This window comes from Paralichthys olivaceus, chromosome 22 (genome assembly GCF_024713975.1).
Source record: "Paralichthys olivaceus isolate ysfri-2021 chromosome 22, ASM2471397v2, whole genome shotgun sequence".
NCBI classification, from domain to species: domain Eukaryota; kingdom Metazoa; phylum Chordata; class Actinopteri; order Pleuronectiformes; family Paralichthyidae; genus Paralichthys; species Paralichthys olivaceus.
In genome coordinates, this window is record NC_091114.1 from 7,646,419 (window position 1) to 7,674,102 (window position 27,684).

Sequence of the window (27,684 nt, forward strand, 5' to 3'; positions counted from 1 at the left end):
GTGTGTTTGTGTGTGTGTATGTGTGTTTGCGTGTGTGTGTGTGGGGACACGTGCATCTCTTCATATCATTCCATCCATGAGTGTGTCGATGCATGAATTCAACTCATTCTGAAATACAGTGTTGATGTTGGAAAATGTGGTAGTACAGAGTTTAAGTATTTTTAAACGCCGAAAAATGACATGACACGAAAAATGAAATAGATGTTTACAAAGACCGAACTTTTCTTTTCTCTCGCTCTTTTTTTTCCCCTCCAAGATGAAATAAAACTTGACTGGCAAATGCTCCGAAGTGTGTGTGCGTGTGGTTTCTACTGATGAAGTCTTGACTCCCAGGGAATATTTTTCTTAATCAAGAATCTAATTTCACATAATTAGCAAATGTGGAATTGTATTTATATTGAATGGATTAGTCAGTGTGTAATTTAGTCCTGGCTTATATCTGTGTTTGGAACCGTCCCGGGAAAATGTTGGTACATTAAACATCAGTGCTGCAATTAGACTGGTCTGCATAGTGAACCACAGCCACACAGAGGTGCAGCTGCTGGGGGCTTCAACCACGCAGCCACATCCGCTCTCCGGCTCATTTAAATGTTTTTAAGTGTGAAATGTCCTCTTTGTGTTTCCCTCCATCTCAGCCCAGCGGGGGAAAAGCTGTCATAAACAGAAAAAGCAGAAATGTCACGCTCACGAGACGTTAACTTTTAGAAGATACCAAGTTCATTTGAACAATAACTAGGTTTCACATGTTCCCACCTCTGTCCAAGGATCCCTCACTTGTCCCCCAGGTTTCTATATTTTTGTCCTTCCGTTAAAAGACTTTCTTCGCCCTTGTCAGAAGAACAGAGGTTGCCATGTCTCGAACAGATTATTAAGCCAAATTGTGATTTGTGAATACGGGCCATGAAAAAAACCAGTGCAGATGTGGTGACCTTGGAAGTCTACAGCAGTTAATCGCTTACTGCACCTCTACAGGGCCTCCTGCACCTCATCATTCATATGCTGCCCCCTTGTGGTCAAAAAGAAAAGTGCTTAATCCAAGTTTAAAGCAGCAACGTTAAATCATAACACTGCATCATACCACCTCTGTGTCAGGCCTCTTATAACTAATATAGGAAGTTCACAGTCTACAGAGGATGTAGTATTTTTACAAAGACATTTTGGAAATGATTATGGACTCAAGTGAAGCATATAACGTCTGCAACTACTGTATAAGCACATAAAGATGATGGAGTCCTGGTTGTACTGCAGTGTTGTTCCATAAGTGCAAAGGAGCGTGATGATCCGCTGAACATGTAAATGAACTACTTGCATTAAGCCTGCAGTAGTTTGCATATATCCAAGACTGGGGAGTGGAGGCAGCTGACGAAGCAGGATATTCCAGTCGTCCCTCTCTGTAGCGACACCTTTCCTGGGGTATCCCAAGGCCAGATGGGATGTGTAGAGCGTGAGACATCCTGATCAGATGAGGCCCAAACCACCTCAGCAGCAGTTCTACTCCGGACGTCGGCATGTCCAGATGTCCGGATGTCCGAACTCCTCACTCTATCTCTTGAGGCCGAGCCCTGCAGCCACATGACAGTGAAAACCTTTACTCGTTTGTATTTGTGGTCTCGTCCTTACCCAGAGTTCCTTTCTATTGTTCAGGGTCGGAATTGTTTATTGACGGGCACACGGAAAGCTTTGCCTTGTGGCTCGTTCATAACAAAACTCTATGAAATGCATAATGAGGTCAACCTGCAAACTCCCTATGTTTGTGCATTTCTTTTTCACCACTAATGATCAGCCTCACAGTTAATTATCTCTCCAGCGTTCACCACTGACTGTCTTTAAATCTGTTTTCTAACCTGGCAACATAAGAAGCATATTTATAGCTCGGGCCAGAGGGGAAAGGTTGCTGGAGATTTATACTCTCACGCACACAAACAGATGCAAACACCTGGGACCTGAGCCGCACAACCGCTGGGTTGCTGAGTCAGCTGATGAAAATATTAAACTGCGGTTCCCTGATTTGATCCTTTGGGAGCAGTGGACAGTGGAGGGAGGCGAGATTATTTCCATACTTCCACTTCCAAAAATTGAATAAGGAGGAGGAAAAAAAACAACCAAAGTTTCACTTAGAGGTTTGAAACAATCTATGTTTTGCACCTTTTTAAAAAAAAACTCTGATGCATTTTCTTCCCCATCCTCGTTCCTCTCCGTCAGTTCCAAACAACAAAGTGGCAGCTGTTATTCCTACGGCAACCCCACAGTAACCACGACAGCAAGACTCGTCTCCATCCTCCACTGGAGAAGAACGAGACGAGGAGACGGAGAGTAAACACAGAGGTCCTGTGGGAGAGACTGAGGAGAGGAGGAGCACAGAGGAGAGGAAGATGGAGTAGCAGAGTGTGAGAGGAGAAAGGCAAACAGAGAGTAATAAACAAATGGAGACATGAGGAAGAGTGAGGGTGGAGCAGACACAAATTCATCCTGTGGGATGAGGAAGAAGACAGGAAGTGACACGCTGCATTGATCGCCTCACCTCTCCTGGGTCCAAATGTTTGTCTGTGCGTGTAAACTGGTTTTGACACTTCTTAGTTGGTTAATTGGCTCTGCAGCTTTTTGCAAACAACTTCCTTTTAGTGTTCACCAAACACAGTGTGGCTGTTAATCGAGGGAGGAAAGTTCACATTCAGTCCTTTACAGGCAAAAAGGGAAGCTTGAAACAGGAAGAAGCAACATGTGGATGATTTGCTCAGATCACACAACACACGACACCGTCTCTCTGTCTGAGGCCTGGTAGATGGTGTCTTGTACATCTGGTTGTCGTGTGGCCTGATCCAGATTGAGCTTTTCTCTGTAGCCTCATGGGATAATTCTTTTATTCAACCTTTAACATAGAAATAATAACACCACAGCTTTCACATCTCCCCTGTTTGTGCCACAGCACGGAGCCAGCCACTCTCAGTGGTGCTGTGGTTACTTTAACTCATGGAAGTGAAAAGAAAAGTGTTTATATTTTTGTTGATGGAGTTCCAGATTCTCTGGGATCTTATTGACTTCCCTTTTATAGTCTGAACTCACTGACTCTCTCTGTGCTGCTAGTTCTTTTTATCTTTTTCTTTTTTGTTCAGGCGGCAGGACGACCTGCGGGGAGTAGTTGTGGCGCCTGCGGGGGCGGTGGTCACTTGAGCATTGTGAAGGCGTGTTTGTCCAGTCAGTGTAAGTTGTAGTGGTGCTGACGTGGTGATAGAATCTCCCCATGGTGAGAGCCCCCTGTTATTTACTTTAATGTATGTTTTGTTTCCCAGTGGTCTCATTAGTTCAGTTGTGAACCAGATGCATTGTTTCCACACTGAGGTCATTAGGGTCGTTAAGGCATTGAGGCATTAAATGATGTATACTATAGAAAAAAACTACAATAGTGCATAAAATAATCACATGAGGCATAAGAAGGTTAGAACTTTTGACTATGTTAAGGCACAGATGGACAGATGCCCTCACCGATGGACAGACATGAAATGCAAAAAACGGGAGAGAAGAATTGAAGTAAAATTTTGTGAAATGATGAACGGATTAGAGAATAAAAGCTTTTGTGAAAAAGAGACACATCCAACAGATTTGTTCCTGAGGTTATGGACATTTGGAAAAGACGCAGGTGATATTCGCAACACGTTGCTGCGTCTGGGATTAAACGCACATAATCTCCCAGACCAATTGACTCCTCCGAGACTCTGCTGTCTCTCTGGTTACTGAGGATTTGAGCAGGTAATCATTAAAACTGTGATGGATTATACTTCCAGATGAACCCTGCCCAGCAACAGCAACGTGGACAAAGCAAATAGAAAGAAGGGCTGAGGATAAAGATGGATTATTACAAAAAGACAGTTCTTGGGGTCTACAGCAGCCAGTGAGGGTGTGTGTGTGTGTGTGTGTGTAAATGAATTCCTAGACACAGCTATTAAATCTAACGCTCAATGGAGTTTACTTGGTTGAGCGTGGACGTTGTTGGCTTCAAGAGAAATGACTGTAAAAATCATCGTAAAAATTAAACTTGCAGAAAATACTCCTGAACTAATCAATAAGAGATGAGACATCCCTTTTCCTTTTTAGTGTTGATGACCAGAGGCCTCAGCTCCATGAGAGAGGTTTGCCTTCAAGGCTTTCTGCAACAAAGCACTTGCACATACCAGAATTACGAAATGATCTATTTTGACCCAAACTGCAATTCTTCCCAAAACTTTAACCCAAGTGAGAGTGTTGCCTAAACTGAGACTGAAAACTGAAGCTTGTGTCAGTGCAGGGGCGGCCTGCATCTCCCCTTCTCATTTACTCGCAATATAATCTATATGTATAAATATCTCAAAAGAATATTGTATGGACTTATTTATTAGAAATGTAAACATATAATTTTGGTGAGATGTTGGAATTTATTTTGCAAAAATTACGATTTGAGTTGATTGAATATACAATCTAGATAATGAATACAGTCACAAAATGTTTTAAATTGGTGATATTGACTGGAAGAAGGTTTGATCCTAGCCACAAAGGTGCCTCCTCACAAATAATGTTAAAGAAGTGTCATTTAAGCTGATTCATCAGTGAAGTATTTCTTATATAAGATTGGGAGTGACACAGATGTAAATCTGGTCTTTCTGTGAACTGTTTCCTGAAACCTGCTCTCATCTGGTCTTGCAAGTTTCAGCGTAAAAAATAAAATGATATATTATAATTTCATAACTGACGACATTTTCTCTGTTTTTAACAATAGAAACTTTGTATTTGGTTCCCGTGATTACAGTGACAACAACAGGATTGCTTTAATTTATCATTAATTTGATATTATTTCTTGCCAAGTTCCACATCCACAAATGTAGACGCACTCTCTGTCGGGGCAGGTCTAAAGCATACGCTGAAAGTTAAATGACTGAGTTACAGAAAAAGAAATCAAAGTATCATATTGAAACAACTGCTCCTCGGTGGAAAATGTCAATAATATATTAAAGGCATGGATGAACATTACTCTGAGAATATAATTAATCATTATGTCTTATGTCATACCCTTAAATGGTCTAAATCTGGATAATATAGTTAAATTTGACCTTCTACAGTATCATGAAATTATTATAATTGTGATGAAATCTAATGAATGTTGGGGAGGGAACCACAATGGGCCTCATTGAAACAAAATAAACACTCTATAAAACTGGAGTGGCTCTCAGTAGAGTGCATCCCTCTGCCAAGGCCCAAAAGTCCCCGAATGAGACCACATTTAAATCCACTAAATCCAGATTTTTACTTGAATCCACAAAAAAGTTCTTGTAAATATCAGCCCCCTACACATACCTGATTCTTTTCATCAACATCCATAAATTATTGTTTGAGTTGACAATGTTGAAAACGCCTCACAATGTTAAAGAAAGTGGAAAGAAATCTCTGTTCAGTCCTGTTAAATAACTAACAAACAAAAGCAGATGAAAACAGGGAGGTAATGAGATACAGTACATTAGATTCACTTCTGCAAACACACTTAACACAGGTTTCTACTGGTGATAAGTGCACACACACACACACACACACACACACACACACACACACACACACACACAAACACGCACACACACACACACAAACACGCACACACACACACACAGTGCTTGCAGCAGCCAAATCTTACTGAATCCACATTCCTGATGTTTGCACAATCTCGCCAGCTCTGAATACAGGGGATGTAGTCAGAGCATCTTACCACCAGAGAGCAGCACAGGATTGTGATGCAGCCACACAAAGGCATCAAAACAGTAATAACCAATGATCAATATTAAGTGATTCAGTGGAAAAGAGTAAACTGATTTGGACAAAGTTGACATTAATGAATGGATCTCTCATGAAAGTAAATCGGGTTTTTTGGGTCATGTCAGTCCAAATCGTCCTCTGGGTATAACTGGAATCAGCTTTTGGCCTGCATGATGCCCACATGACAGTTTTTCTCCCCAACACATTGACAGTTACCCTGGGATGTCCCTGAGATGTTGAGGAGACAGATGGGTCCTGTCTCCAGTGACCTGTCAGTGGTTCCAGGCCGACATCTCAGCAGGGCTACGCAGGGTAATCTGATCAGGTTTTTTATTGCTGCTGTTGACTGAGTCAGGCCCTTCCCATTAAAGCCAGTGTGAGTGTGTGCGTGTGTGCGCGTGTGTGCGTGTGTGTGCGTGTGTGTGCATGTGTGTGTGTGTGTGTGTGCGTGTGTGTGTGTGGAGAGGGGGCAGTGAATATGCCTGTGTGTCTGTATACAATGTGTCTTTGTGAGTCCCTGGCTTTGCGTTGGAGAGAAAGATCTGGCTGTTACTCCAGAGAGAGAGAGAAAGAGGGAAGGAGACAGATATTGGAGGGATAGAGGAGGGGTTTGAGATCTTCTCTCTTCCCTGTGTCTCCGTCCCTTGCTTTCTTCCAAGTTTAACCTCTGTGCTCCCCCTTTTGTCTCTTTTTTAAACAGAGTACAAGTCTAGTTTTTTCTGAGCTTACTCTTCTTCTAAACTCCTTCTCTCCACCTCTGCTTTCACTTTTCTTTTTCTTTCTTGCTTCCACACGTTTAACGCTTAGACCAAATAAAGTGGCTTCCTTGTCACAGTGAACACAAACAAGTAAATGCCCGACCATGATTAGATCTCATATTCATTCCAGTGTAGGTTTTTGTGTTGCATGATACTTCCTTAGGCTCTGCTTGTCCACTTTCTCTCCCTTTCCTCCCCCCCGACTACAGCTGTGTGAGAAATCAAGGCAAAGTTCATTCATATCACACATTTCACAACTGGTACACTCAGCGTGCTTTTTGTTAAAATACAATCAGCAACACGTAGCATGCAAAATCTAAAATCGTTTCCATCCTCACTTTATATTTCTGCACATGAGCAACATTTATGTCCCAGAGGAGAGGGACACCTGTTGGAATGAGACACCACATGAGAAAAACACAGAGGAGGGACAGTGTTTGTGTAGATGATGAAATAGAGGGAGCTAGAAAAAGAATGTATTTGTTAAAAAAGACAGAGAAACAAAGAGTGGGGTGAGTGGAGGACAGGGACAGTGCCTATTGACACGACAGGTGCCTGCACTTCAGATGCACCCCAACATGGTGTGTGTGTGTGCGTGTGCATCTTATTATGCACCAGAGAAACACAATATCCTAGCTTGATGCGTGTGTGCCGCACCACTGAAAGTATGCATATGCATGTGCCCATCTTGTTTCTGTTTGTTGTCACCTGAGAGGTTGTGTGTCTGTGCGTGTCTGTGCCTGTGGTGGGTCCAGATCAGATTAATCAGAGAGTCTAGTGGGACTCAGTTACAGCTCATCCCCATCTCAAACCATGTATGTGTATACAATGAATTATGTCTGATTGAATCCTGTGCTTTTTATTTCCTCCTCCACTCTATGGTTCGGATCAAGGAAAAACCAACAGTAAGTCCCTCCATCAGTCAGTCAGCAGGCTGCAGCATTGCAGACATTCCTGCTGGGTGTAGTTAGGGGAGTCGGAGAACGAGAGCGGCTGCCAAAAAATCTGTTGCTCCATAGTGATTTTTTTCTTTATGAGAAGCCCAAGTTGTAATGTTGCTTGGCAGTGGGATTTGGACGGGATCAGACTGTAGCTGTGCAGCCTCCTTAGCTCTCACGCTTCTTAAAAACTTGATCCGCTGCCACTGACACTGGGGGAAAGTTACCTGATGACTCTGGATGACTTCCTGAGAGCCTCCAGTCTGGATGATATCCTCTTTATATAATTCACAATTTCACATTATCATTCATAAAATACGACTTTAATCTCACGATCTGGCTGCCGGAGTAGCACTAGCACTTACTGCCTGTCGCTTTGAAATGAACTCTAAGCAGATTAGTGGTTTCCAATAACTGTGATAACAGCTAACATATTTTTTAATAACAATTTCCGACTGCAGCAGTAATCTGTCACTGTCAGCAACCGGGAAAACAACTAAAAAGCATTAAAAGTGATTCAAAGACTTAAAGGAGCCATTTGATAACACTCCTGCACCCTGCAGTCAAATCGATGGTTTGGCAGTAACTCCACGAATTAAACCAAACAGAAGAAGAAGAAAAACGGGCCCCCTTCACTGGTGGGCCGAGCAGAGAAGAAGAAGAAGACACAGTAGATGGCAGTAATGCACCTTGATGTCATTTATGCTACGGTTCAGTGGTTCCCAACATTTTTCTAGTACGCTCATGTGGGTAAGTTAATTATCTGTCTGGCCAATTGATTGGCTTAGCTTAGCATCATGATCGGAAACAACAGAGGTGATCATAACTCCTTGCACATTCCAAAAAAAGCAGATATCATGTGCCACTTTAAGTGAAGCCAAAAGCATCTCGGTTGGAGTAAATCCCTTCAATCTCCTCCATGTTAGCAGATGGGGCATGGGCTAAACTAAAAAGTGAGACAACGTCAAATACATTTTTCTTAAAGATGATGTCTGTCATTTAAAGTAGTTCATCTTATTAAAGTCATTAAAGTGTTCATTTTTAAAAATGTGGGTGAAACATCTTTGACAGCTGAGACTGCCTCATGATTGGTGAAGTGCTCCATCCCTCGATCATGACTGTACAGGCTCCGGCTCCAGTTGAGCAAGATGGCAGTTCATGTCCGGGATATTTTGGCTTCATTTCTGGACAGTGGTAGGAAGCAGGGACGTGTCGTCAATCTTTATATGCAGTCTATATTTGAGTTTCATATCTTTTCTGCTGAAGGCTGTGGTGCTCAATGGCTCATCAAATAGGTAACCATCAAATAGGACACAATAAACCAACTGCCTGTCGGAGTTGCATGGGCTTCAGTTAGTGTAGGAGCTCATCAAAAGTCAGGATATTTTGACCTCTGCTGCTTTAATATTGACTTTATCTTTCAATTGAACGTTTGAGAAGTAAAAATGTTCAGTAACTGGATCTACCCTGTATGTTCTAGTTCAAAGTTTGATTGCATAAGGAAAAGTGTGTGTAGATATTTAACAAATTTGACACATGTGCACACTGCAGTATCATGTTCACATTAGTTGTCAGTGCAAATCTGAGGAGACAGACAAGCAGGCGAGCAGAGGACTGAACTAAAACACACCCCTTCTTCACAAACTCTGACAACCCTCCTCCTCCTCCTCCTCCCTCATTCACTCAGCTCAATCTGACGCCGTCTCTCTCTCTCTCTCCCTCTCCTCTTGGAATCTTCTCCGTCTTTCCCTCCTTTGCAAAAAAATATGCAGGGAGGAGAGGAGGAGAAAAGAGAGCGAGGAAGCGGGGAAAGTTGGTAGAGGAGCGCGAGAGAGGGGAGAGGAGCAGATGGGAGGAAGGAAGGAAGGACAGGATCGCTCGAGTGCCGCGACAGATGAATAAACAAATATATGAATCAAAGCCTAGAATAAAAGGCGAGTTATAGGCGCGCCGCCGCGGTGCGTGGACGCGGACAAGATAGCGGCGGTGCGCGCTGGAGCAGCCGAGTCCTGAGTGGGTCTCACTCCTCATGTTCTCCAAACTCTCGGCGAGGCTCCCTCAACTTCTCGGTGTCTGAAGAACTTCCCCCCCCTGTGCCTCTGCGTCCCTGCCAGCACCCTCTCCCCGGAAAAGAAGACACGAGGACGGCAGTGGAGGAAGGAGGGAAGAGAGGACTTTTGTGTTCCTTCCGAGGAGTCTAGCTCGCCGCAGCCGGAGTTTAGGCGTCGGCGCCCGGGCAGGCAGTCCCTCGCCATGGCCGGGGCCAAGCCGGGAGTCCATGCGCTGCAGCTCAAGCCCGTGTGTGTCCACGAAGCGCTGAAGAGGGGAGGGAAGTTCATCAAGTGGGACGAGGTGAGGGTGGACATGTTTGGAACTGGTCCTCAGCTCAGAAAACACAGTTTGCTTTCTTGAAATAAGCCAGAGTGTTGTTTATTGATCCAGAAGTGCTCCAGCCTTTGATTCAAAGTCAACACGAGGCGTGACAGCCTGTTTTTGACAGTTTAGGCCCGGTGTTGTGAAGTGACACGCGAGATCTCTCTCTGTGTGTGTGTGTGTGTGTGTGTGTGTGTGTGTGTGTGTGTGTGTGTGTGTGAGTGTGTGAGTGAGTGAGTGAGAGAAGTGTGTTTTTGTGTGTGTGTGTGTGTGAGAGAGAGAGAGAAAAGTGTGTTTTTGTGTGTTTGAGAGAGAGAGATAGATGTGTGTGTGTTTGTGGTTGTTTGTGTGTTAGAGAGAGATGAGTGTGTGCAGTGTACAGGTGTGTGTGCCTTGAACACAGGTGCCCCATTATATTTGCATGGGTGTGTGTGTGTTTTGATCAGATACTGCAGTAGAATTCCCCTGTAGTTGGCAGCAGCAGCAGCAGCAGCAGCTTTAATGTGTTGTGTTGTGTTGTGTTGTGTTGTAGTGTGGTGTGTTGTGTTGTGTTGAATTCTTGTCAAGCCGGTTTTCTTCAGTCTCAGGTTGAGCTCCTACACTCTCCTTTCTTTCCCTTCTCATCTGTCCCTCTGTGTTTGTGCCTCCATTCCTTGGTGGACTATGGAGAGTAGAAAACACCTGCTCAACTGGGTATGGGGAAAAGTCCGTGTGTTTATGGCACAAGCACAGAAATGTCACCTTTTTGTACAAACTTTTTTAAAGGTTATAATTGTTTTTCTCTACTGGTTCTTCCGCATATTGCTTCAGAAGCTGTCCAGCAACGCTGGCATGCACTTGCCTGTGTCATTCACCATAATAAACCTGGTGAAACCTTTGCCCAGTAGAAACACTGACCTTGTCAGGACCAGTAGACCTCATGGGGACAAAAGCCTGGTAATAATAATAATAGTTGTGTTTGTATTTCACCCTTCAAAGCAACTGTTGCTTTGCAACAAGGTCAAATCTATAAATCCAATAATACAAAACACCAGAAGCAACAGGCAAAATAATATATAATATAAAAAAACAGACAGCAAGTGATATAATCTAAAACCAAGGACAACAAATACAACAGTAAATCAGCATTTGAAAATTTATTGCAATGGAAAATCATCAGAGAAACAATAATGACGTAAACGTAAGTAATGAGGCAAAACTTAAGGTTAATGTTAGGGATAAGGTTTTGGTTTGGCTGTCCACAATGAATGAAAGGCAATGCAGTGTCCTAACAAGGATAGTTGTGCACACTGTGTGTGTGTGTTTGTTACACAGACAGGGCACAAGGCCACTCTTCTCCACAGAGAAAGTAGGTGTGTGTGTCCATCAATGATTAACTCAGAGGCTGATGGACTCCAACTGGACTCCTGTGTCTTCCATTTGGAAAGCCCTGTTGTGGATTTACAACAGAGACACATGCAAGATGTGCGTGCCATCAAGTGTTCATGCCTGTGGATCTTCACAATCCTGCAGGGAGAGGTCTGCGTAGTTCAAATAAAGCTATTACAATCAACTTGGCAGATATCAGGTCAGGTGTTGTGTTGACACATGCGCACGCACAAAATACACAGACATGCAAACTGCTGCCAAGGGCCATTAAGAAATGGACAACTTAAGTACTTGGAAGTAAATAACTTCTCAGCAGCAGAGCCCCACACATTGCAATAATGACGCGATGCGCATGTGTGTGCACTAGTGTGTATGTCTGGCCTCCAAAGAAGGGGCTTGTCACGCAAACAGTGAATGCCATGTCCTTTTGATTTCCTTTCTCTCTCTCTCTCTCTCTCTCTCTCTCTAACATGCACACCAGCCCTCTCTGTCTTCTCTCCATCTCTCTCTCAAAGGGAATTCCCAGGAAATGGTTATGCTGGTGATTAAGTGTGTGAACACTTGAAAACATGTGCAATCTTTCTCCCTGTCTATCTTTCATCCCGTCTTCCCCCTGTATTTACCATTTTTCCTCTAGAATACACAAACGTTTTATGGAGGATAAATGGGGAGGGAGAGAGAGAAAGAGAGAGAGAGAGGGATCAAGTTCAGGGTAGGAGGATTGTGGGAGAGATGAGAGAGAAAAAGAAACAAAGACACTTTTGAGTTGGAAGGTAGATGCCAAAATGCTCCATTGTTCTATATGAAATGCATGGCTGAGATGATACAGATTTGATCTTCATCCAGTTGGGTCTTTATTCAGCTCGAGCTAAAATGAAAGGTGCAGTTCATTCAGTGCAGTCATCCTGAGCCATGAGATCAGATTCACATCCTCTATAAATTCTGAATGTGACTGTTGTGAAAACACTGCTTCTACTTGGCCTGAACTTAGAGCAAACTCACAGAGGAACTGTACACTCCACAGTGTAATAGAAATGCTGTGATTGAGATTATTATTTCACTTTTACATCCCCATTTTCTCTCAGTAGTGACTTGAGATAAAGCATTTAGTTATCAGTATGATAACAGGATGTCATGTAGAGCCCCAGGGCTATGGAATTTTGAAGTATAAAGTGTAAAATACCGATATTGAAGAGTAAAATATTTCGTATACCAATGTGTTGGCAGATACATACATCTTTCTGTATATAGATATACATAAACTGTTGATTATCCTTAAGATGTCATTATCAAATCTAACTGAGGCTTGATATTTTACAGTTTAATTGTTTTTGCGCCAAATTAAAAACATAAATCCACATTTTCTGCACTATTTACCTTGTAAGATAAATACGATATGTCTGAAAGGCTCATATGTTGCAATTTTTATCTAAAGTCGTTTAGACCATGATATCGTCACTATTGATTGATATTATCGATATATTATTATATTATTTAATTAACAAATCAATAGAACACAGCACACAACAGCTTTTCTCCATGTTGTATCATTGCAAATTAAATATATTTTGAGTGTTGCACTGTGAGCTGAACCAAACAAGCATCTTGAAGAGACATGTTCTACTTTCTGATATGTCATGGACTCAGCAGTTAATGTTTCTTTACCTGTTAATCCTCTTGCTACTGTCCCAAACAGAAGCTTATTTAAAAAAATGCATATTTTACTGTTTCGTAAGCAATCCGGTGGATTTCCTGCCAATTCAATAGTGCAAACGCTGTATTATGACAAGTCTATCTTTCTTATTCAATCATGTTTATCTTGATTAAAATTCAACCCAATCAATGAATAACTTGTGTTAAATTATGAGCAGAGAACAGTTGAAAGTAGAGCGTTTGCTGCTTGGGTCCATCCTGACACTTAAACATGCATTAACTCATAAAAGACTTGTTATTATATGTTATTATTTTTTAGCCTAAAACAGTCAAAGTCTTTAGGAAACTTTTATTTTTGTACAAATGGTGCATAGAACTAAAATTCCTTATTTTTCCAGAAGACACCCTGGGGACACTGAAAGTTATCTATTTCAAATGAAGCATGACAGATTTTAGCCAAATGTGCTTGTATAAATAGTTTTTATTCCCACATTGATTTGCTCAGAATGTACTATAGTTGATATTCAAGATGAATTGCTTACCTGATCAAACTGTGATCTAGTAAAACCCTTAGAGGAGAGTTTGTGTAGGAGTAAGTCCAGAGGTGGGAACAGAGTGGTTATTTTAGATAATCCAAGATGGGCTGCTGTCAGAAAAACTTGTTATGTTCCTTTAAGGATTTAGCAAAGTGAGAAAAGAATTAGGACACACACACACACACACACACACACACACACACACACACACACACACACACACACACACACACACACACACCAGAGGGTGCCTCAGGCCAGTGCTGTTTGTTTACATGAAAACCCCACTTCTGACCCCATCCCTCTCTTTCCCCCTCTTCCCCATCACTATGTCCAACTTCCATGTGGCTTTATTCCTTCATCTCCTGTCCTCCACCTCTAGTCCCTTTATATATCATGCTCTCTTTTTTCCTTCCGTCATTCATCCTTCTCTTCTCCTGTTGCCTATACTCTTCTTGCATCGAGCAGCCGATGTCACCCGTCTTATCTGTTGGTCTCACAACAAAACCTCTGTTTCTCAATGGCCTTGGGAATTCTACTGGAGGATCATCAACTGACACACACACACACATACTCATGCACACACTCACACACACTCACACACACTCATGCACACACTCATGCACACACTCACACACAGTGACTCATATAGGGGGGAGGAGGAATGCAGTTCAAATTGACCCTCTTTCTCCTGCTCTCCGGCTTGTGTACACATGTGTGCTCATATGCATGCGTGTGTGTGTGGTTGTTTTGTTCTGGGTGTGTGTTTCAACGTTGAACGACTTCCTGTTGGAGCTTGTTGCGAGGCTCCGGAGCCCAACCATTTCCCTCCCTCCCTCCCTCCCTCAGTCACTGCCGCTCCGCCCCGCCCTCTGCGGCCTCGGCCACAATTCAATTTAGACAAATTCCAACTGGAATTCAGTTAAAATTCCTCCTAAACAACCAATTAAACAAACACAGACAGACAGTTTGTCTACAGAGCAGCCTGGCTCTCTGTCAAGCGTGCCTCGAAGTGCTTTGATACAAATCTTAAAGAGTACACAGAAGTCAAATAAATAATCATCCTAACACATAACGTTAACATTTGCCTGCTTTGCGGAGTGTTTGCATTATTATTATACCATCTGAGACCACTTTTCCATTCAGAGCCACTGTGCAGAAAGCTGCTGTGCCACTCCACTGAGCATCGTGCATGAAGATTCTATCAAACCAAGCACTTTATATTCCCTTTTTTTGCAGTTATAAAGCAAAAGGAGACTCCTACATGTTTTATTTGGTCAGAATCATCTGAGAAAAGCATTTCCTCCCCCCCCTCCACATTTCGGTACTTAAATTTGTTTCCGTTCACATTGCACAATTACAAAAAAAAAAGGGGGGTTTGAATAGAGTCGCCCAGCCTCATAAGTTGCTCATTTATTTGATGGAGCTCTGCGAATCTTCGAGAGTAGAAGTTTTGGCACCGCCGCAGCTCCCCTGTAAACGTGAGCGAAACATGACAGACCATAAAATGTAGAATTTCAGGCTTGTTTCCTGTCATTAGGTCTGGGATCGTTTCATCAGGACCTTAGAAGGAAGCTCCAGGCTTCACCTGAGGACGCTGGGGGTATTTCTGTTGTCCACCAGTGTTTATCAGTGATATGTTGTCAAACCAGACTGCCGGTAGATACTTGTTTCCCCTTTTCACGAATGACTTGACGAGGTGTTTTCTGAGCTTCTGCTTTCATCACCCATATCCAATCTAAAAGATGAATAAGCGCGTTTGTGTATTGTGTATTTTGTTCAGAGGGAAATATCTCTGCACTGCTGCCAGGTTGTTGAATAAGTCTAAGTGACCACGGCCTCTGTCAGCACCTCTCCACAGTCAGATATGTGTTTTAGCAAATTCAAACTGAGACGATTGTTTTTTTCCAACAGCAATTTTAACAACTTATTATAACTAAGACAAAACCCGTATTATTCCCAAATTTCTTTGCTATGAACTCCTCCATGCTAGCATTTCACTGGGGTGCTGTGAAAAGCCCCCTTCCACCCCCTCATGATTGTCCCCTAAGGCTTTGGCCTGGACTGAGTCGCTTAAGTTTGCTGATTTATGTCATAAAATTCAAAAACAACCTTTTATCAGTATTTGTAAAATGTTAGAAAATGGGAGTTAATGTTGTTATGTTGCGTAAACTGAAACAATTTTAGGTCATATTTTTTGTTCACATGCAACTATTTTGGAATATACAGCCTTGGCGTACACATCACTTATACCCTCTTACAAATGTTTTCCTCTATATTTTGTCCTCTGCATGTTTGGACGTGTTGAGCAGCTGCTTTTTTGCTGTCTTATGTTTTTTAACTTATGGCCCCGACAAAACAGACACTGCAGCAGCCTTGAAAGATCATAAGCAGGTAACAATAACCTCTGCACTGTTCACGAGTCCGGATTAATGGCAAGAAGATTTCATAACAGCACTTTACACCTGCAACGTGACAGCCCATTGTCCTCTTTAGAAACGGATCTCTGTCCTAAGTAGACGTGCTTTGTCATTTTGACCTTTTACAGGATAGCACAATGGACTCTGCTTTCATTCCGCTTGTGCATGTGTGCTTTTATAAAGTGGTTAGCTTAGTTTCACGTTAGATACATGGAAGAAGTGGACCATTGTGTTGGAGATAAGGGATAGAGAAGGAGGAGGGAGAAAGCTCGGGCTTGTGCGAAGTTGTGACGCCATGCTGAGAAACACCGCTGACATCCTGACAGAGTAGTGAGAAGCAAGGGCTGGATGGAGGGAGGGCAGGGAGAGGAGAGAGGTGGGAGGTCAACCGCAGCCACATGTGAAGTGTGGGCCTGACATCTGGACGGCTCCATCTCCGCTCCTCCTCTGCGGCTCTGTTCACAATTTCACCTCAATTTACTACACATGTAGCCTCATTGGATGTGTGCAACCTACATGTAATCATATCTCATCTTTCCAGCACTCTCTCTCCCTGTCTGTGCTTGTGTCTGTCTGCTTCCCATCTGTTTGGATTCACTTCCTCTTTGATTTTGACTTTTTGATTTCTGCCGTGTCGACTTCTTTATACCTCTTCTTCTTTTCTGGTGTCTGCCGGGTCTGGTTTGATAAGACCTGCTTTTTTTTTTGTAACAATAGAACATGGAGAAAAGCAGCTAATCCTCACATTTGTGAAGCCTGAGCCAGAGAATATTTAACTCTTCACCTTGTGCGTCAAGTCCGACATCACAAATGCACCGACAACTTGGTGCTCTCTCGCTGTCTTGTCTTGCTTTTACCCTGGTGTCATGTTTCCATCACTGCTGACTGGAGCCAATTAAAACCCTTGTCTACAGAGTCATTTGACCAGGGAGTGAATGCTGATTTTTTTCCAATCCTATTGCAGACAAAAGCCAAATGTTAGTGGGTGTTTATGGGTTTTTTTGACCAGTGGATGAGGGCCAGTGTGCCGCAATGCAGAGGTACAATTAATTAGCCACACCAGTAAACGCTTTTCCACATTACCTTTGGAATATTCGCTTTTCTGAATCATAATAAGATTTTTTAGATTTTGTGAAAAATTCCAAATCTAATTTGGTGCTTTTCTTTGACCAGCAGCACTTTATTTATTCTTAACAGTCAGTTTTACTATACTATCCAGTTGCACTTCAAATTAAATTTAAAATTCAAAGCAGGCAAATGTTTCGTCTGACTTTTATCTCCCTCCTTGTGATGCACTAGCTAATAAGTGTAAGATTGATCTGGATTGCTCAGCCTTCACCATGCTGATAATATAATATTGCGCAACAAAGTTTCCCGGGAATTTCTAACTAGGGCGTATTGTGACTTTGAAGCACAAATTCAAGTATCACACTAAGAAAAATGTAGGAGGTTGTAATTGCAGGATATGTCTGTGTCTAACGGTTTATAGACGGTGCCTTTTTGTATGATATTCTATAGCCTTTTTCCCTCTCTGGCCCCACTCCTCACTCCAGAGTCCAAAGGTTACCTACTGTCATCAACTTTTACCATGTTGCCAAAGCAGCAGCTCAAACACCCTCGCACCGAGTGCACGCTGGCCTTCTTTTCACACACACACACACACACACACACGCACACGCACACGCACACACACACACACACACACACACACACACACCACTCCTACAAGCTGTCCCTGAACACACACACAGCACAGCCGACCAAAGGTACACTCGGAGCGGCCACTTTTATCAATTTCTCACTCATGGCTTTCTGACTGATATCTTACTATAAAACACACACATCAATTTGTGTTGATGACAGGATGTAGGAAGATAGATGTTGGTCTCTCTACACGTTTATGCTCTCATAGATTATGATTTTCAAGAAGTCTCATTAAGAAGTGGCTGTCTGACCTCGGCCTCAGAGGGTGGTCCATCGACCGTGCGTGTGTGTGACAGACATTGTGGTCGGGTAATGAGGGTCAGGGCATCTGGAGGGGGTCTGGAGTGGGAGACAATCAATCAATTAAGGAGAAAGAAAGTGATGGAGAGAACTGACATGGAGAGGAAGAATGAAAGGAGAGAGGGAGAAGGTGCCTACATATGGCGGTTAATTAGGGAGTGGGGTGAGGTGCAATTATAGACCATACCACCCACTCTCAAACAGAAAACACACCGTAGGGTGCATGTTCATGGTACATAAGGTGTGTGTGCGTGCATGAGTGTTGAGGGCATGTGCTAATGATTTCCTGTTTAGGTTTATGACATTTTACACTTAATTTCAACTGCAAACTGAAGTGACCTTTTATGCGATAAGACATTTAAACACAGGAGCTACATTGACCTTAGAAAGAAAGAAGTGGATGAAAACATGGCGTAGAACTAAAACTAACCTTTTTGATACATTTTTATGAATTGTTTGGTTGACAGAATGTTGTCAAATAAGGAAAGCAGTTTTTGTGATTATTTCAAATTGTTCTTTTGTCCAACCAACAGTTCTGCTGCAGAACTGTCGTTTTGTGTCCAGCACATCGACACTGGTGTCGGCACTTCTCGCCAAAAGCTCTAGAGCCCTGTCGTCTTTTCATGTTGACATCTTCGTCTTTTATGTGTAGCCAGAAATATTTGTATTCTTTTCCTTTCACGTGAGCAGGGAGAAGACGAGTATTCTGTCACTGAGAAGGGAGGGCAGTGATATGATAGACTGACGTTTGCAAATCAGTTTTTTGACATCAGGTTTAGAAATACAAGAAAGGCGTACTTCCTCATAGATGAGATGCTAGAGCCAGCAAATGTTGCATTATTGCATGTTTTATATATTTAATCAATTTTTTAAAATAAAAGGGACTTGATAGAGTGTATGATTCAGTCATAGACTTCCGTGTGTCAGTAGCTTAAGGCAACACTCGAAAGTAACTGGCAGGTATGCAAAACTCTGCAGGCATGACATGCAAATACATGTATATGAGTGATGATGGTGTCTTTATCCCTGCGGCCACAGAGGTGTATGGGTGATTGTGGATGGGTTGTTATATAACTGGTCACATGAGTCTGTAGATCACATTCCTCTGTTTGTGAGTCTGGTTCAACTGGAATTCCCCATCTAAGTGTTGTGACAGTATCGGAAGTGGATCTATAACCAGTTGCAAGGGAGGGATACATGTAAATAGGTATATAGAATATTGTTGTCCATGTAAACATGCTTGGCAACCTGCTCAGGTAGATTATGATACCCTATGTATGGTACATACTGTGTTACCTGACAGCTGTGTCAACACTATTTTAACATTAAAGCATTTTTGTTTGTTCTTGCACACACAAACACTATTGATAACGTATCTTCACTCTTCTAAAGATCTGTATTTGTTACTAATGCACTTGTACATGTATGCCAAAACTGGATAGAGCTGCTATAAGCTCCTCTGGTTTGTCTCTGAGAGGACGTTTCTGCAGGAAAAGCAGCTTACAAATCCAAAATTATTAAATACTTATTAAAAGCACATACAATACGCTCTTTCATCAATCTCAGGTGAACTTGACTGTTGAATCTCAAGTGAGGCTTTAATATTGTATTAGAATTCCAGACTGGGTCCCGTACTATGATACAGTGCAGTGCAGTGTGTGGGTCTACAGTTACAGGTCTTGACATTTACCAGGTGCCATCAACACATGTGTGGTATGAATGGGTTAAACTCTGGGTTGAAATCATATTCATTATCATGCAGTTAAAACAGGATTTGTGGGATGTGTTTCTTTGGCGAACGTGACCTTATGACCGCGATGTATCTTTCTTTTCCCTGGTTCTCTATTCCTACGTTTTCCCTGTTGATTTACTGGACTTACTGTAAATAGCAGACGAAGCGTTTGCTGCAAAATAGCCATTGCTTCCATAATTTGTCCACCGGAATAACATTTCAAAACATTTTAATGTTGCGTAGCCAAATTAAAACTCAACATCAAACAGAGGTACAAATGTAATTGTTCTGTTTGCAAGCTGTAAATAATACAAGTTGAATGGAAACTGGCCTGTTGAATGGATTGGTTAAATTGAATTTGCCAGAGGAATGTGCATAATGTAGCCCAAACTATTTAGTGAATGTAGCATTTACTACCCAGTAGTTTTAAACCAGGAATATGATATGCAGATGTTTCGCTGTTTATGCATTTGATAAAAAGCACAGTTATCTCTGCTTATAAGATTTTGCAGTTGGTTCTGTTTGTATCACTTTGGAAGCGGAACCATCTGGACTATTCGCAGTTTCTATTGTTTGCCGAGAATTAAACCTTGCAGACACAAGATAAACAGACACGAGTCATTGCGGCTGCAGATTTGCGAGCTTGGGTTTCACTGCCGGTTTGTGGAGAACTGTTGGGTGCTGACATTTGACATCAGGTCGCAGCCGTGAGATAATCACAGCATGAAATTGGAGTTGGACAGTTTTCCACTGGTTCCAGCGAGTAAGCACTCCTCACAAGTTCAGTCATCTACAGTAGCTGTCCAGTCCACCACACGTTTAAAGTTCTGCCGACGTTGCACCGGGTTTTTATACGAACAAATCTTTGTAACTTCATTTTTGTTGGCCCCGAGTCAAGTGTCAAATAACTCTCTGTACATTTACCAGCATGTCTGCTTCTACCCCTGACCTTTTGTTTCTTTTGCTTTTTCAACACTCACCCTTTCTTCATGCTCCACTCCTCTCCATCTTCTTCGCATCCTCTCTTCTCTTCCTGATCCCAATCCTCCTGCAAACCTTTTCTGTGTTAGCAAACCTCGGAGCCTAAACCTAAGGTATGTTTAAACTTCCCCAAGAAATAATACCATGGGGACTTCTTTCAGGAATAAGTCTGACATTTTGTCTGTGTTTGTTTGGAGAAAACTACGGGACTAATCAAATCAAGTTGTATTTATATAGCGCCTGTCGTTAAAGGCAAAGATGCAATACAGGGTGCTTAACAATAAAGTTAAAACTAAGCTATACAAAGAGCAATACAATATATTGATAATATACATAAACATAGAATGAAGAATAGTATAAAATACAATAAAATAAAAAGCTAAATCTAAAACCAGCACTTTCAAAGCATAGAAATGACTTAGTTTGACATCATTGTAACTGATATTTTAATAAGGTTATACAACTAAGAATGCTTTGGGTTTGTTTTATATACAGCTGTTAATGGGTTATCCCTCCTGTTATGGCATGATTTGTAACATTCACTACAGCCCTTCATGGAGTCCTGGAAAATGTGTCTTGGCTTTAGTTCAATGACTTTATTGGAAATTAAATTGCATCATATTCATGCAGTGATTCATGTTTCAAAAAGTAAAAGCTATGGCCATTTTTACATCTGCTTTGTTCAAACCACGTGAACGCCATCCACCCCACATCACATAAGAATTAGTGAGTGTGTGCTCAGTGGTTCAGTGTTTGTGTGAAGCGTTCTTGTCGGCCTTTTTCTTCTGGTAGTATGTTTGGGTGGCTCGTGGGTTGCCAGACACAACCTGTCTCGCTTTTTCCATCAGATGTCGTTGATGATGCTCATGACGTGTACTTGAGTCATCTGTCGCTGTAGTAAGAAACAATCTGGAAAAGTCTGGACGATATGTTTGGAGGACCAGAGTATGACCACTGTAATTACAGAGCCTGTGTGCGTGAGTGTGTGTGTGTGCCGTCATGGCATCTTGCGTATGACTACATGATGATGATGCTAATGACATGTTGCGTTATTATGTTACACACAAATGAGAACTTCATCGTGGCCTAACTGGGAGTTGTCCAGCATCAAAACAGCTGCTGAACGACAGGTGCACACAGGCACAGTCAGTCTGTCTACAATCTCATCATGATTGGGCACCTTAAAACAGCATGTAAAGCCACTGCTGTTATGAGTGACCTATTTTGCACCACACTGTCTTTCAATATGGACACAGGAGACTTCAAGATAGATTGTAGCTGCACCACAGAGTAAATTAAAACTGTCTCTAACTCAAAACTAGTTTACTTTTAATGTTCTATAGAGTGTCCCTTGAAATAATTACAAACTGAACATTTATTTTGTTCCTGCATAAGAGCAGAAGTTCATTTTTTGTTGGCATCCCTATATTGTGCTCACTAGGTCATTTGCATACAGACACATTGCAAAAAAAAGAAAAGTAGTCAGACGGGAAAGAAACATGAGCAGTCAGACAATCAGACAGGATTGTACTTTGAGGGGAAAACAAAAACTAACGTTAAAAGATTGGTTTCTGAGTTGGTATGCTCACTGCTTTCACACAGCAATGCTTTCTTACAGATATTTCAAGCGTGCTTGCTTGTTTGCAACCCATAAATGACCGTCTGTCTGCGGCACCATCATATTTTGTGCTGTGGCTACTGGTTCTAAAACTGGAGGTCACTCTTTCTCTTCACTTGCATCTGTGTAATGTGTTAGGTGTGTGTGTGCGCGTGTGTGTGCGTGTGAGATGTTTATCTGTCCGTTGGATGGATCTTGTATTTGTGTCCTGTTCTAACATCTCTATTTCTGTTGTCGTCTAGGAGCCCAACAGCGGGAATCCCATCCTGGTAACCCTGAGAGTTGACCCAGATGGATTCTTCCTCTACTGGACTGGAGGGTCCTCCCTGGTAAGACACACACACACACACACACACACACACACACTGGTAGGTGTCAAAGTAGGCCAAGTATCACAAAGTAGAGGAGATCAAATCTAAATGGGCCCCTCTATAGCAGACCACAGTGGTTTTTAATGCACCATGTTAAGTGCGGATATGTATATCACACTTGTTCTCTGTTTGCTTTAACCTTACCACTTCCCCACACTCCATCTTCATCCAGCTGTTTGGTCTCATCATCCTGTCTCTTTGTGTCTTCTTGTCTCTTATTATGATTTTATCCAGTCCATTAGTTCAGCCAATATGGGTTTTATCAAGTTGTTTTCCCCCCGCTCCTTGTTCCTGCTTCTCCCATGATGTCTTTGTGGTCTTAATATCTCTCTCAATCTGTTTATCTGTCCGTATATTTCCCATTAATCCTCTCCTCCTCTTTTTGTAATCTTCTCGTGTTTATAAGCCATCAGTGTCGTAATGTTTTCGTTTTTATGCAGTGAGGCGATGTAACTAGTCAGCAGCATTTCCACATTTTGATTGTTGTTGTAGTTAGTGAAGTGCTATTAGATCTATTGAGTGTTTTATTTTGATGTATCTTGTCTTACTACATTTTAATTGTCAATCTTGAGAAATTTGCAAAGGTTTTCATGAACATCGTGCGTGCGTGCGTGTGTGTCAGATCGAATTACAATACATAGCAGCTCAATTAACTCCCCACCTCACACACACGCAGTCTCTCTCTTTATTTCTGGCTGTCTATTTATTCAAAAGGCACGTATGGAATGACCCGTTGATGTATGATCATATTTTGGAAGTATGTGCAGGCGGCATGTTGTGCATATTGATATATGTGGGCCAGAGCACACGTCACTCTCATTTCATATAACACACTTTAAATACTCATTTTATACTGTGTGTGTGTGTGTGTGTGTGTGTGTGTGTGTGTGTGTGTGTGGTATGACAATAATAGGCCATCAGTTGCCTGAGGTGCAATTGTGACACTGTTTCGCAGAGTCAATTGTATTTTCATTATAATTGTTAGACGTCTCTACACTCTGACTGCAAACAGCTTTATTAAGGCACATTACTGGAAACAAGAGGTTGTTCACTTGTCACATCATGTATATATGACCAGTCTGTTGGTTATAGATACAGAAAGAGAACACAGGTCATCTTTAAGAGTCCTCAAGCAATGTTTACCATTACTCCGCTCTAACATCCCCATGTTAGTGCACTCAAAAACTGTTTTAAACATGAACTCCGGAGAAGTTCCTGAGAACTGGGTCCAGACAATCTCGAGAGTTTGACTTTTCTACGTCTATGGCACCGCTTTATAATCCTGAGATGTTTTAGTTTTTTCGGTTTTGTGTCTTGTGTCAGAAATGTCAACGACTGCCCCACTCGCTCAATCCCCTGTGGGATCTCCTGTTTTCTCACAGCGGCTCATTTGTACGTCATATAGTTGTTAGTAGGGGGCTAACAGGAGAAACTCAGAAGAAAGTCTGCAGCCTGTCACTCGGACATTTGCCTTCTCACATATAGCCCCTCTGGAGAATGTCAGGGATTCAGTGCATGTCTGAATGCAACTAATTAAGCGATTTTGTTGAAAACATGTCACCTTTGGACGGTGGATCCCTATTTCGGATACAGTGTGATGACAGAAATCTAGATCTATTCATAATAGTAATAAAAAGCAGGGAAATAGCAGTGACAATGCCTCCTCTGTTGCCTTAGGTGCCACAATATTTGACTTTTCTTCCACTGCTTTTCATCTTTGTTAATTTTGGCATGGCTCAGCTGGTTCATGTTCGCAATTCTAACCTCAGTAGCGGGAATGCAGCATTTGAATGTGCCACAAGACGTCCAAAGTATTTTGAAGGAAATTGTGGGTATTTTATTCAAATGCTAAAAAAGACATGCATATAGTGTATATATTGTTGCTTTAAAGTATTTTACCCTCAGGCATTACTGTGGTGTTTTTGAACTGTATTTCCCAGAGATCACTTGTCAGTCAAGCGGTGTGGCTTTTTTCTTCAGCTTCTCTGTGTACTGAGTTTCTACAATGACGCTGGTCATAATCTGGAAAGTAGACGTAGAGAAACATGTCGTCCACAAAACCTCCTTTTGACGCTTCTCTGAATCGCTGTAAGGTGAAAATATGTTCTTCCAAACAGCGGTGGCTTTAGAGCGGTATCGTGTCGAAGAAAATGGCAAGTGGACACCACTTCTCTAACAATAACTTTATTTATATAGCACCTTTCAAAAACAAAGTTACAAAGTACTTTGCAATAAGAAAAACGTAAGGCCCTCTTGGAGGATCTCTGGCAGCGTTCATGGTCATGGGGTTCATATACATTTTGACATGTGAACTGGATGAGCCAGGGTTCAAATCACTGAGCTTCCTATTTGTGAAACCTGCTTTAACCCCCTGATGCAGATCCACAGGGGTTTTTGAATTCAGCGTCGTGGCTCCCCCAGGAGATTTTTTTTTTTAACCAGAGCTGAAAAGAAAGAGGACATGGCAACACAGATACCAAGCACTCATTAATGAGAGCAGCTCGTACTGCTGGATGACAAGGGTATTCTGGATGGAACCCATTTTCTCTGAATAGAGGTGCCCAAAAATATTTGATCTCCGGTGTGGTTTTTATTTTTCGCTGCTCTTATTACTTTTAGATGAAAATGGGCTTTAATCTGAGAGTCCCTTCATTCTGTGCATGATTTGCGTCGTCCTGCTTTTCCTTAGCAATTTTTAGTATTCTAGCAAAGACGTGCAAGGATGTCCAAAACTCTGCAACCTAAAAACGTCAAAAGCACTTTTGCGACCGCACTGAACTTGAGAAAAGAGGATAGAAAGTACTGCCCACTGCAGAAGGAGGGAGAGGGACATAGTAGTGACAGGGCATTTTATATAGGACACTGATAAATATGGGTTTAAACCTCAGCCCCTGTGGATTTGAGTTTGGAGGGACTCAGCACATGGAGGAGAAACACACTCTTTATTATTATATGTGTGTACAATTAAAACAGAAAGAAAGAAACAACTCACTTGAAATGTTCCCTCCTTTTCTCTTCCTCCATCCATCATTGGTCTATTAGCCTCATTTTTTCCCTCTCTGACTTTATTTGCATCACCTGTCTCCCTCTTCTCACCTTTTCTTTTACATTTCTTTTACTTTTCCTCTTAAATCTGGTTAATCTCACTCCCCTAGTGTATATCAATCTGGATATTCATCCTCATCCCATCCTCCCATCTATGTTCTCCCCACTCACTCATCTCCGTCTGTTTCTTGTCACCTTCTTCCCCGGCCTCACTTTGTTTAACATTTTCCTTTAAATATCTTTTTACATCTTTTCCAGTCTTTCATTTGTCTCTGTCTTTTTTTTGTCAGAACAGGATTTCTCAACCTTTTCCTTAAACAGTCTTCTTCCTGCTCCTCCTCTCTCTCCCTTCCTCCAAACTTCTTTCCTTTCCTTTTTTCAGTCAGTTATCTCCCCCTCAGCTTACAAGACCTCTGACGTGTCTGTGTTTGTGAGATTTTCCCATAATGCTTGAGTCATTGGCGATAACTAGCAACTGTTGCTGACATATACGCACACACACACACACACACACACACACACACACAGAGTGGCTTGGCAGCAAATCGATGGAGACACACCCCACCACACACCAGTCTCCACTGTTTTTCTTTTCCGCTCACTCACTGTTCTTCTTTCCCTGTCCGCTCTTTGAGATAAACTTATTGCGAACACGATCCTGTTTTTACTTAAAAGAGTTCAACTGAATCTAACTGAGCTGCACTCTTGGGATTTATAGAAGTTATAATTGGTGTTCTGCAGCCATAAATCAAGTGGGGTCCACAGGGGTTGAGAGCAATGACAGCAGGAGCCGCTAAAATAACATACCGGCCCTGTCGAGTGTTAGTGTAACATGGTTGACACTATTTGATGTAGAGACAAGGAGAGATAGTCTCTTCCACTGTGACTTCATGCAGTCTGCTCGGAGCTTTGCTTCAAGTGGTATAGCTTTATGTAAACAGTGCATATTCGCCAGTTCCCAATCTGTGAAGGTGCTCGTGTAACATAGACCCATTTGATAAAGAAGGAAAATAGAGCTTAACATACAGTCTATCTTAAAAAAGAGAAAGAATGTGGTCTTTCAGTTTGAGAGCAGGACTTTCACGTCAGTTCATGTCAGTTTTTGTAACGCATTCACTCAAAACCCTGCGCTCGCACTCAAATGGCTCCTGCTTGTTGCCCACAAAGATATGCTCTTCTTTTCCGCTTGCATTTCCCTGCCCTCATTGTGGTCAGACAATTATTGATATAAGATATACAGTAATATATAATGATGAACTGAGCTGTTGTACACAATTTTTCTATGAACTTAAAAAGTTTATACAGTCTATTATTGTGTTAATCTATAAACACTAGATATCTATTATTCACTTTGGTTGGGAGCTGTTGTAACCACTTCAATTTCCTCTAAAGCAGGACATACACTGCACGACTTTACAAATGTTCTTGTTAAATTTCCCCTCACACTGTACAAGTAAATTGAGATTTATGTGCTCACGCTGTACATTGCCGTCGGCTCCTCCAGGCCTGCTTCAGACAGTTTTGTAGAGTCAAAGTTTATTTGAAAGGGAGAAACATGCTGCCTCCATCATATGTGTCAAACTGTCCAAATAGAGATGCGTCAGCTTATTGCCATGCAGGTGGTTTGGAAGATGTGGGCATCAAAGGTGCAGATGGCTGACACGTCAGAAATACATGCTAGCATCCAACAGGTGGTCTCAGCTGTGCGTCAATAACGGGCTGACATTGCAGTGTATGATCAGGTTAAAGGCCCAAGTGTCCGAAAACCAATCGGACAATACATCTCTGTTGGCCCAGCCGAGGCCAAAACACTAAAACCAATGAGCACACCAGTTCTTCATGCACATCCCAAATCCACACATCTGTTGTAACATATGCTTGCACCCTCCTGCTTAATCCTGCCGTGTGTTTGTCCCATCACTGTCCTTTCTCCTTCAGACGAACTGACTTTGAGACTTTTGAGGTGTCTTGACAGACATTCTCGTGGGTAAAGAAGGCTGCAGGATGAATATTTCTCAAATAAAAGATGAAGACTACTGACAAATTAGCATCTTAAAATCGGAAGAATGGTGTTCGCTTTCCAAAATTCCCTCCATGATTCATGCGGTTTTT

General features: G+C 42.0%; 1 protein-coding gene across 1 annotated transcript in view; it reads left to right on the forward strand.

Annotated features, from left to right (window-relative positions):
* Nucleotides 1-9,178: 9,178 nt before the first annotated feature.
* The window catches only part of plcb3 (phospholipase C, beta 3 (phosphatidylinositol-specific)), a 46,767-nt gene continuing 28,261 nt past the window's right edge, over nt 9,179-27,684 (forward strand). The window contains exons 1-2 of the mRNA XM_069518815.1: nt 9,179-9,823; nt 22,399-22,485. Coding sequence (XP_069374916.1) covers nt 9,725-9,823; nt 22,399-22,485 — 186 coding nt within the window. The 5' untranslated portion in view covers nt 9,179-9,724. The remainder of the gene's footprint in view (nt 9,824-22,398; nt 22,486-27,684) is intronic.